Raw genomic sequence first — 12,129 nt, forward strand, 5'->3', positions numbered from 1 at the left:
GCACCATGTTTGGCATATCACATTTTCCTTTTCCAAATGTTGGGTTTCCAGTTACAGTCTGATAGGGTCATGTCCATGGAAGTCCTAAATCTTCAGTTTACACATCAAATGTTGAGAGGTATAAAGTTGTGAAAACAAATGCAGGCTCTGGGCCCAGAGTGCCTGGGCTTTGAATTCCAGCTCCGCCCTTTGTAACTGAATGGCTATAAATTACTAATCGCCCTTTATTGCCTTATCTGTTAAATGGGGAAAATGATAGTAAGGAATGAATGAGATAATACATGGAAGTTTTTTAGCCCAGTGTTTGAAGTGTGGTCAGTACTTAGAAATGTTAACTATCATTGTCCTGTTAGAACTGTCCTTTTAAAAGATGACCTGGAAAAGTTCATTAATGTTCTTTTCTAGATAACATTCCCAGAGTTTGGAATTCTGCCTTACTTAACTTGATCATCAGAGCGATTCAGTAAATACGAGAGTCAGTATTCAGAGAAGCAAGAGTGCCTGTTCCATTTTATAGGGTAAACTGAAGCTTTGAAAGAAGTGGTTTGCCCAAGGCCATCGTTCTAATCTGACCACTCCTTTGAGAATCAGATGAAGGCTATAGACCCCCTCTGCCAAAAATGACACACTACACTCCTAGCATTTTGCACAATTCATAGAGGTTTAAGGACTTTTTGAAGCTAAGGTAACCAGATCTTTCAGTTGCCTGAGACCTCCTGGTTTTACTACACGTCCTGTCTCAGTCCTAGACAAACTAGGGTAGTTGGTCACCCTACCTGATGGCTACTTAGGGAGGGCTATGAACGACAGGAGAAGATGCCCTACACTGAGACTTCTTGGACAGGGCTGCAGGCCAGGCATCCTGATGCCCAAGGTGCTCTGGCCAGGGCTTTGTTTCCTGGTAAAGGGTGATACCTTGGTCTTCTTGTGAACAGGAACTAGGCCTTGTCACCCAGTGCTTACCACAAGACCAGCACCTAGCCACTGTTGAATAAATGACAGGTTTTGCAAAGTTTTCTGAATTAGAAAGAGTGCTTCAATTTGCAAAAGACCGAAATCCAACTCAATTGACTCAGGCAAAACAAGAGTGGGGATTTATTAGCTCATGTAGCTGAGGAGACCAGAAGATGGAGCTAATATCAGGCATAGCTGGCTACAGACCTTCACCATCAGGAATCTCTGTTCGTGCACCATTTGCTTCTATTGTCCTCCTTGCTGGCCTCATTCTCAGGCAAGCTCTTCCTGGTGCCAAAGACGACTGCCAGCCGTGCCAATTTAGCAACCCCAGTGGAAAGAGAGCTCCTCTTTCCCAATAGTTATAGCAGAAGTCCCAGGGTTGGCTTTGACTGTCTACGTTGGGTCACATGCTCATCCCTGAGCCAATCACTGTGACCAGGAAGATGGAATGCTCTGATTGGCTTGGGCTGAGTTATGTGCCCACCTTGAAACATAAGAATGGAAGGATTGGGGGCCTGCTCTCATCTGAGCCACTTGGAGAAGGAGGTCTCCAAATTAAAATCAGAAAAAGGGGCAGGCAGTTCTCCAAATTAAAATCAGAAAAAGGGACCTGCTGGAAGTCTGTTGGGTGGCTGCTCCCTGCTGGGATTCAGCCACCTGAGCAAGGTGCTGAGGAGTGGACCAGCCTCCCATTTTTGCCTTCTTCTCTCTCCCTTGGATATTCTAGGTTCCTCTGTGACCCAGTTGCTGGCCCGAGACATGGACAATGACCCCCTGGTGTTTGGCGTGTCCGGGGAGGAAGCTTCCCGCTTCTTTGCTGTGGAGCCGGATACAGGTGTGGTGTGGCTCCGGCAGCCGCTGGACAGAGAGGTAAGACCTGACCAAATGCCTGCCTGGCCCTTGTTTTGGGGGTGGGGAGGAGGAGCAGACTCTGGAGGAGGGAGGTCATCATCTTTTAGGGACCATCTTCTGAGGCCCCATTCTGACCCTGAAGTAGCATCTTCCTGCCTGAATGTTATCCCTCTTCGAGGGCCAGTGTCGATGTCTGGACTTGGGGGTGGAATGGGGTATTTGGGGGTGTCTTCAAGGGAGGGACAATATTGGCTATGCAAGAGGGACAATGATTCTGGGTTCATCCCTTATAGAATAGAGGCTCCATAGGGTGTACAACTCTACTCCTGCCCCAAACAAATGTCCCTACGAAGGACATTTTCCAGAGACACAGGAATTGATGACCCTGTAGCCCTTAGCAAATTAAGGTAAGAATTTGAACAAAACCTCAAACCTTGTTCTCACCTTACATTTGAGGAAGTGGCCACAGAGGTGTCCAGTGACTAATTTAAGGTAACACGGCAATTTAGAGGCAATGTTAAGATTAGAACCCAAGACTCTTCTAATCTGTTGCTCTTTTGGGGGAGAATCCCTATTCTGAACCTGTTTCCCTAACCCAAGGGGCACTGCTCGTTTTTTAGGGAAATCTTAGGGTACCCAGTCCCAGACCAGCTCCTTGGGCAATGCCGGGGGTCTCTAGCCCCACCCAGGGCTCAGGACCTAGAACTCCAATATATCTAATTCTACCCTCCTTACCCCTTCTCCTTTCTTTCAGACCAAGTCGGAGTTCACAGTGGAGTTCTCTGTCAGCGATCACCAGGGGGTGAGTGTTCCCTGAGGCCCCTGCTGCCCTGGGAGGAGAGTTCCAGGGCCCCTTGGGTGGAAAGAAGCCAGAGGCCAATGCCAACACTGACTCCCTGTCCTTCTCTTGCTAGGTGATTACACGGAAGGTGAACATCCAGGTTGGGGATGTGAATGACAATGCACCCACATTTCACAATCAGCCCTACAGTGTCCGCATTCCTGAGGTAGGAGCCCCTGAGTCACACTTGGGAGACATTGGGGACCTATTGCTTCAAGGCCACCTAGGAATGGAGTAAAAAGTCAGCTTGGGCAAGGGCAGGCCCAGCTTTTCTTCTCCCACCCACACCTCAACCCAGGTACCAGCTCTAGGCAGGTTGAACATGCTGGCACCTCTGAGGGTAGGGGCCCATCTGCTGGTCAAGGAGAGTAGGTTGGTGGGAGCTTCATGCCTAAGAGAGAGCCTGCATTCGATCAGCCCCACACCTCTGCCTGGAATCTGGAATTGGGGACAAGACAGAGGTGGAGAGGGACAGGTGTTGAGCCTTCTTTTCTTCCATTCATAGCTAGTATGGGCATTGGGCAGGTGCGTTGGCGGCCTTAACCCCAGGCCTTCCTACTTTGGCCAGAACAAGTCCCTCCAGACTGGAGGGAGCATGTGGTTCCAAAAAGGGACTTTCTTTCTCTAGCCCTGTATTTGCCTTCTGTCCCGCTGGCTCTTGGCTCCTTTGGGTCGTCTGTGTACTCTGAGTGTGTTTGCATGAGTGCGTGTGTGTAAAACCAAGCCATTTCTGGTAATTGAGAAGTACAAATTATTGCATTATAAATGGTTCGTTAATAAGTTGGCTGCTGGCTTCCAATGGCACCAGAGTTCTCATCGTTTGCTGTCCCTCTGCCTGCTGGCTGATGGCAGACCTTGAAGGTGGTGGGTAAAGGGCTTTGAACTGGGAGTCCCTCAGGCCTGCCCTCAGGGCTCAGGGCTGGGCAGCAGTGAAGGGTAGGGATGGGAATGATGGGAGTGGAATCCACAGGGAAGAGGCAGTTTGACACCATGGCATTTGGGTTCTAGCCCCTTCATTTTATAGGTCATTGGATCAGGAAACTGGAAGAGTCTTTAGAAAACATCTATTCAGTTTATAGAGGAGTAAACTGAGGCCCAGGGTGGGAGAGTGACTTGCCAAGGTCACATAGCTTTGACTGTGAGCCTCCTGACTTCCAGTGCAGCCTCAGATTCCCTCAAGGATGAGGGACCTTGTCTCATGCCCCCCAGGTTCCTGTTCCTGGCCCTCTTTACTCAGCTATGAGCCAAGGGTCTGTGCTTATGTCAGACGGAAAAAAGTGAAGACAATTATGGGGTGAGAACACAGCAGTCACCCATACCCCTCCTCTGGTAGGGCAGGACATAAGGAAGGAGAGGCCGCAGTCCCGAGCTTGGGGCCACAGTGCTTTGAGCTGTGGCCAACATGCCCAGGACTGCAGCTTGGCTCTGGGCCCCCTCTCATTTGGAAGCCTCCCTAATTTAATTAAGGGTCTCTACGTGCCAGCCTGCACTCCAGGCCCAGGCTCAGAAACCAAGGGCATGGCTCAGAGTTAATGAGCCTTGGACCCATTGCTCAGCTGCCATCCTGGCAGGCATGGCTGCCCTCTGCCTTCCCTCATAGGGGCAGCAGGCAGCAGTGATGGCAAGGGGACGAGAGGTCGCAGTCCTCCTCCCCTGCCCTGGACTGAGGCCAGCCTTTTCCTCTCTCCCTTGCCAGGAGATGTAAGCTCCAACACCACCCTGTTAGAATCCCGTGGGATTCTCCAAAGGCCTCTGTCTCTGAGGAGAGAGCCTCTTCCATCATTCATTTATTTAACAAATATTTATTGAGTGTCTGCTGTGGGCTTGGTGCTGTGCCAGGCTCTCACTGCACAGGGACCTGGAAGCCAGAGGAATGTGTAATGATAGGAGCCAGAACTAGCAGCAAGAGACCTCAGGCCCAGCCCTTGCTCTGCTTCTACATTGCTGGGTCCATCTGGGCATGTCACTTAACCTCTCTGGACTATAGCCCTCCTTATCTAATAAAAACAGAGGACAAGTGGGATAAAGTGACCTACCTCCTGCCCATCTGATGAGGACAGGGTGGGCTGAGAGGGGCCATCTACAAGGACACAGAGTCCTTGGAGGATGGCCTGCATGGTTTACTTTCTCATGTGTAAACATCCCTGGGTCACTTCACTGGCCCGATACTTGATCAGGGCTGCTTGGTGTGGCCAGTGGGGATGTGGTGTCAGCTGGATGGAGGCCGGGCCACTCCTGACCTGAGGTGGCTTGGCACTTATCACCCTTGGCCTGGTGTGGTCACCTGAGCTAGAACTTAGCTGCCTGGCTCAGTCCCCAGCTGGGGTTCTAGCAAAGGACCTGCTGGCCCCTAGCCTGGAGTTGAGCCCAGGGTCTTCTGTTTGCATTGAGGTCACCCTGGCAACCCCAGGCCTCTGCCCTTAGAAAGTGTGATTTGTGGAAGATGGGGAGAATGCAGCTCAGAGAAACGGGGCACTGTAGACCCTGTGAAGCATCAGTGCTGAGGGTTTGCCAGTGGTCAGGGAAATATCAGAGGTGTGTTTTTAGCAGAATCTTGCCAAGGTGAGCAGTGTAGCTCCTGTATTGTATCATGGGAAAAGGGAGATAGGAGGTCAAGACACCTGGGTTCTAGTTCTGACTGTGCCAACAACTGGCTGGGTAAGACTCTCTAAACCTCGCTGTCCCTCTGCTGGCTTCGATTCCAATGGCTGTTAAACTAGGGAGTTGAACTAGGCCCCTTCTAGAGCTGACACCCGTGATCTGACAGTAAATCAAGCATGAGAAACTCCTGTTCCCTTGGGACTTCATTATTACTTGAGAGGTGGCAGAGAAGCTCCCGTGGCTGCCTCCTTGCACTCAGCTCCCCTCTTGGCCATCCCAGCCACCTACACTCTACCCCTTACCTTCCCAACCTCCATTCCCCCAGCCCTAGGGGCCCAGATCTGTTTGGGTCTATTGTGCTCAGAACCCAGAGAGAGGCATGGGGAGCTGGTTACAGGGAGGCAAATTCTAGGTCTGAATAATGAAGAACTTTCTAGATGAGACCCACCCCACGATCTACTCCCCTGCCCTGCTGTGGTTGTTCTGAGCTCCCAGTCCTGGAGTTATGCAAGCAGAAGCAAGAGAATCACATATTTCAGAAGCCATCCAGTACTGAGTATTGGAGAAGTGATGAATCAGAGGCTCCCAACGTACCTTGTAAGAATTTCTTGAGGGACTAGTTAGAATGCATATTCCCAGACTTCTGCGATCCTGAATCAGTGGTTTGGGGAGAGCTGGCTGAGGAAGCTGCATTTTTCGTAAACTTCCCTGGCGGCAGCAGGCCCTGGAGGATGACCTCCATAGGCCTCGCCACCAGACGGTTTCAAGGAGCTGCTGGGGCAACCCATCTTTGAGGATAACTTTTTTAGCCCATCCACAATTGCCTGGAGACATGCCGAACGGGGACCCATATCCTCAGGCTGGAAAAGGAGTGGGTGGGAGAGAAGTCAAGGCCAGGTGCTGCCCCTTTCCTGGGAGAAGCTCACCTGCCCCAGCTCACCCAACCTTGCCCCCTCTCCCTCTGAAAGCCTCCCACCCTGGCCTCAGAAGAAGCCAGGCAGGTGTGTTTGGGTTTGTTTGCTCTTAGTTCCCCTCCTGCTCACCCCTCTCCTCTCACTAAACTGTTCTCCATGTAATTATCCATTTTATCAGGGTGAAAGGCCCTGCAATTCACTTGTCGAAGCCCTAACGAGGCAGTGTGGATGCTTTCAAGTCCGTAAAGAAAAGGGAAATCCTGCTAGAATTGGCAACTTAATTCACCAAGCCAGCCTCGACAGACCTCATTAAGTCCCCGTGTATTCATTTCAGGCTAATGGCTGTCACGCTGACTGCTGTTTGATTTGCTGTAATAGACTTTTATGTCGTTCCAATTTGCTCAAACGTGTTTGCCTGTGTCTGTGCCCAGCAGTACTGCTCCAGTACCTTCGTTCAGGTGCATGCCTGCCTTGCTGACCTTCAGCAGTGCCCCATCCCACCCCATCCCCCTCCTCCTGGGGCCAACCCCTCAGCCCTTCAGGTGTGCCCCAGAGTGGTGTCCTTGGGGCCTGGGGTGTTTGGGCTGGAGGATGGGTGTGAGGTTAGAAGTCAGATGGTGCCAGGTTCCTCCTTGAATCAAGGAGTCAAGGAGAGCCTTTGGAGTCTTGGGGACAACCATGTCCTTGAAGTTCTGACAATTCAGTTGCCTTAGCTGGGCAGTCGACTCTTTTCTCCATTTGGCCTCAATCTACCTCTCTCAACTGATCTTCTGGTAGTACACCACATGAATCCTTCTGCCAGCCCAGAGGTCGATTCAACGTGTCTGAGCTTATGTTCGTGTCTCTCGCTCTGACACACACTCTATACTCTTCTAACGAGTACTGGAGTATTTTTCCTTCTCTCAGCCTAACTCAATTCTGCCTGTCTTTCAAAGCCCACATTGATCCACTGTGCCCTGATCCACTCAATTTTTTTTAAATGAACACAACGAACATTTGTTGAACAACTACAGAGCAGGGCCCAGGGATTCTAAGCCGACTTGGACATGTCGGGTAGAGAAAAAGGACTGCCGTCGGCCAGCTGTGCAACTTTGGGCAGTGACTTAACCTCTCTGGACCACGGTTTTCTTATTGATAAGATAGGCAACAATATTCGCCTTGTGGTGTCATTGTGAGAGCTGTAATAACACAGGTAGGAAAAACTATTAGCCCACTTTGTGGCTTACAGTATATTCAGTAAAATGATGGTGATTAAGACCAGGATCTTGTCCTCAGGGAAGGTAATTTTACAGAGAGAAAAACAAGTAAGTGGGTGCCTAACTACATTTAATGTATTAAATGCCACAATAGCTTAGGGTATGCAAAGTGGGATAGAAGCACTGTGGATGGAGTGACCTGGTCTATATACAGGGGCTATATGGGATCTTACAGAATGAGTAGGCATTTGTTAGCCAGAGAATGAGATTATTGTGTCTCTGAATATCATGTACTTTCTGAGACCTTTTAGCCTCTTTTCACATATTGGAAGTTTCCAAAGACAGAAGTGAACTCTACCCCCGACCCAGGGTCCTGCTGAGGAAGGACAGGGGCCGTGTGGCTATGTGCATCCCTCACAGGTGCCCACTGTTACCTTGTGGAAATAAAGCTGGGCTAGAAGTAGGCTCCCTGGCTTTTTGCCCAGGCCTCTGCGACAGACAGATCCTGCATAGATCTTTGTCACTTGTGGCTTCAGGTGACGCAGCTCCGAGGTGGGGATGAGGCTGGAGGAGGAGAGGGATAGAGCTGGGACAAGCTAACAGGGGCACTAGAGACTGTGAGTTCCTGCTTGAGCCTCAAAGCTGGCCAGGGGCAGGGTTAGAGCCATAACCCAGGCCTCCTGGCCCTAGGTCCCACTAGGCCACACCATCTCCCCATGTCGCTCGATAGGGACAGATGAAAATTACTTAATCCCTGTACCTCCTTACTAGAGATGGGAAAGCAGGGAGAAGAGTATTCCTGATGATTAGAAATAATTTATTTCTAATATAATAATAAGTCGATGTTATTGTTATTATTGAGAGTTTTCTATGTACCTAATGCTGTGCTTTCCGTGTGGAGCTCACTGAGCCCTCACCATCACCTCATGTGGTAGTCACTCTTATTATTCCTGTCCTATAGATGCGGGGGTGGAAGTTGACAGGTTACTTGACCAAGGCTAGTCAAGGATAGAGCCAGAATTAGGATACAGGTCTGGTTATGTGGCTTTGGGCAGGTAGTTTCAATTCTACCTGCAAAAATGGAAATAATTATATCTGCCTCACAAAATTATAAGGATTAAAGTAAATGGGCCCTGAATGAGAAGTACTTAGCACAGGCCCAGTATAAGTTAAATGCCCAATAAATGGTCGTGGCCATAGTTGTTTGTATATTTGTCTCTCTCACCAGACTGAGCAAGGACTGGTCATTTGTGTATCCTCAGCACCCAGTTGGGGGCCTGGCCTGTGGACATGAACTTCACAAACAGACAGAGCCATTCTGCTCCCCCTGCCCCTTGGGCGGTTGGGAGGACAGTAGGAGCATTTATGCAAAGTACTTTGCCCCAGAGCTTGTTTCACTCAGGCAAGGGGTCCTTTAACACTCACAATCCAGGGTGGGGGCAAGGAGCAGCCAGGCCTGGCACCGAGCTGGAGAGGGCGCTCACAAATGCCTCCTACCCCCATACCCACACTTCGCTTTGCTCCTAGGACACGCTACAGCGTTTTGCTGGTGCTCACTGGTGCCCTCTGTTGCCCACCAGTTCCTGAATCTCAGCCATGCCATCCTCCGTGCCATGGCATGTGGGGAGCCCCAGGGCATGCGAATACAGACTTGGCCAAAGTTATTAGCACCTGCTGGTCTCAATAGCAGTGTCCCGAACTGCCCTCCTCACAGAGTGCCCATCAGACACTGGATGATTTATAAACTGCAACCTCAGGTTGCAGTGAGTGGTGGGGAGGGAGTATGGGAGGCTCCCACTGGCTCGTGCCTGCCATTCCCCAAGGTGTCAGCTCTGCTCATGACAGTGTTGTCTCTCACGCCAGAAGCAGCAGCCCCTTGACAGGCCATATTAATTTATGCCTCAGGGCCATGGTGCCCCGTGGCCCCCTCTGCATCTATAACCACCTGCCTATTGATCTGGGAGAGGGAGACCAATAAATCATCTCAGGGGCTCCGGGTCCTTAAGGCAGAGCTGGAGCAGCTTGTTCCAGCCAGGCAGTAGCGCTAGGCTGCGTTCCTGTGCCCCTTGTGATCACCCTGAGGTGCTCATGCCTTCACTGATCCCCTCTCACTGCCAGCACAATGACAATACCTCCTCTCTTACAGAGGGCAGGTGCTATAGCCTGCTGCAGTCTGGACCGTGAGCTTTGGGCGTGTAGCGTGGAGTGACACATGTGCAACGGCAAAGCAACAGGGCCACCTGTTTGTACATAGTCTTGAGTTGCCGTGTGTGTGTTTGGTGTGTATGTATGTATTTATTTAAGTAACATCATCTTCTCTATAGCTGAGTGTTTTCCCTATCTTTCATTTGTTCTGATGACAACTCCATAAGTTAGGGGAGAATTATTCCTCCCATTTTAGAGATGAGAGAAACTGAAGCCAAGGCAAGTTCACTGATTTCTCCAAGTTTCCCAGAGTCAGATATGCTTGCAACTAGAACCATAGTCTTGTTTTTTCTCATTTCCTAGCATGTTTACATATCTGTTTGCAACTTTGCTATGGCCTGCTTGTAATTTGCCAAAAGTTACAGGGATAAGGTCTTAATACAGCCAGGATGGGGGACCATGGGCTTTGCGCACAGGCTTACCCCCATCCAAGGCTAAGAGCTGTCACACACGCACTGTGTACAGGCTGTGGGGGTCTAGCAGAGAAGCATCACTCAGAGCCCACTGCTTACTCTCTGGAGTGAGGACCACCCCAGTGGTCAGGACCTAGCCATGGTCATAGTGATACCTGTTCCTTGTAACCTACAAAGTTAGTATACCCCCAGAGGGAGCCTCTAAGATTTCAGTCCCCACATGTGCATCCAATATTGTTCATGAGAAGCAGTAAACCCATTCAAATGAGTAAATGCCAGCCTGCTCCCCCTGCCATCAAGGAAGATTCAGCATCTTTCTGCTACCTCCTCCTGGGTCTGAGGTGCCCAGGAGGGAATAAATGGAGTCCCACAAAACCCAAGGCCCAAAGTGCTCAGCTCCACCAATACTCTGAGTCTCCTTGCTCCTTCCTCCACCCCACGGAGTAAAGTCCCGCCTCTGGCCACCCATAACCCCTGCAGCACCTCCACATTCCAAGCCCATGGCCAGGGCTGTGGGCACCCTCCTCTACCCTCACCACAAGGATTGAGGACAGCAAGAGATGAAGGAGCCCAGATGTAATTAAAATTATTATTTTGTTGAACGTTAATAATGTTCTTAATTACGTCGGTTTCCTTGCCGATTCTAGTGGGGAGACTTTAGGGGCCCATATAATTCTATTGCAGTGACTACAGGACCCTCTGCCATGAATATGAAGCAGGAGACTGTATGTGGAGGCCAGCTTGTGTACAATAGCGATTCTCTGGCACATGCAGGGACACCTTTTATTTTACCCCATACCCTTTAAATAAAGAAGCTCTAAATGGAAGGCGGTGATAGCTGCCTGGCAGGAGATGTTCCTGCTGCATTGTTGGGCTGTCAGCCTCAAGTGCCTGAAGTTCATCTGTTGTCTTTCATCTCCCTTTATCATAAATGTTCTCCTCTCTTTTGTGGTGGGGCCTGTTGGAGGAAGGGTGCAGATGTCCTGCCTGCACCCCTTTTTCTTCAGGCTCTGGAGTCTCCTTGGACTCTGAGTGGGGGGCAGGCTGAGGAAACTGATGGTCAAAGAAAGCCCCATGTGCAGCCAAGACCAGCTTTGGCTTTATTGCATCACGAAGACTCATGCCCCATCTGTGACATGGGGACCCTGATCCCTGCTGCAGCACAGTGTGATGGAGCCATGCACACCAAGGCTCAAACTCCAAACCAGGAGGCCATGAGCAAGCCTTTGAGAGCCTCTGTTTCTTCATCTGTAAAATGGGACACATCGCGGTATTGTAAAAGTTCATTGAGAGCATGTGCATGAAGCATCGCTCACATCGGGGAGCTGATTAGTATTCCCGTGGTTACGAAAAGTTCTCAGAGAGCTTCGTGAAAATAGCTTAAAGTCCGAGGAGCTTGACAGGTAGGCTCTGTTGCTATAGACTGATGAGTTGATATTGGGGTATTAGTGGTCAAAAAGCTTATAGTCCAGTGGGGGACAGAAAACATGTGGGAAACATGAAACGAAGACATGACAAAGAACAAAATGAAACCAGAGTCACCTAGAAATAACTAGGCCAAGAGCATTCCAAATGGACTTCTTAAAACCAATACCAGAGAGGCTGTCAGGGTGACTTAATCCACATTCTTTAGAGGTCAGCAAAACCCAAGAGGAGAAAAGATTTACCCAAGGTCCTCAATAAATCAGTGGCAGACCAGTGAAGACTGAAGGTAATTGGGAATGTTATTAGGGAAATGGTTTCTGGAACTCGTGAGGCTGAGCCCATCCCTGCGCTGGGCTCAGTGCTATTTTTCCAAGCGGGGCCTGGTTTCCAGAGCTGGGCTAGGAGCTGGGATTTGGGAGCAGGGAGGTGCTGCCTCCAAGCCCAAGAGCAGTGTCCTGGTGGGCTGCCCTCTCGATGCAGGACACAGAGACCATGCAAGCATGTTGACTAACCACCAGAATGCCGCTGCTCTTTCTCCTGTTCGAGGGATCTCTGGGCTTTTGCCTCAGCCCCTCTACGTACCTGAACAAGTTGGAATATTGTCAAAACAGCTTTGGGACAGGCCTGGCAGCCCCTGTGACATCGAGGCCCCCCACACAGTTGGCTTGTTTTGATGTGTTTGCGGGCTGCCTGACCCAGCTTATTTTCTACCAGGAGGGGGAAAA

General features: G+C 50.2%; 1 protein-coding gene across 5 annotated transcripts in view; it reads left to right on the forward strand.

Moving 5' to 3' along the window:
- CDH23 (cadherin related 23) overlaps positions 1–12,129 on the forward strand; it is a 391,288-nt gene that overhangs the window by 100,612 nt on the left and 278,547 nt on the right. For all 5 annotated transcript variants that reach the window (XM_039872055.1, XM_039872057.1, XM_039872056.1 and 2 more), the window contains exons 4-6: positions 1,685–1,827; positions 2,564–2,611; positions 2,724–2,816. In XM_039872055.1, coding sequence (XP_039727989.1) covers positions 1,685–1,827; positions 2,564–2,611; positions 2,724–2,816 — 284 coding nt within the window. The remainder of the gene's footprint in view (positions 1–1,684; positions 1,828–2,563; positions 2,612–2,723; positions 2,817–12,129) is intronic.

Source organism: Pteropus medius, unplaced genomic scaffold, assembly GCF_902729225.1.
Source record: "Pteropus medius unplaced genomic scaffold, Ma_sr-lr_union100, whole genome shotgun sequence".
Lineage (NCBI taxonomy): Eukaryota > Metazoa > Chordata > Mammalia > Chiroptera > Pteropodidae > Pteropus > Pteropus medius.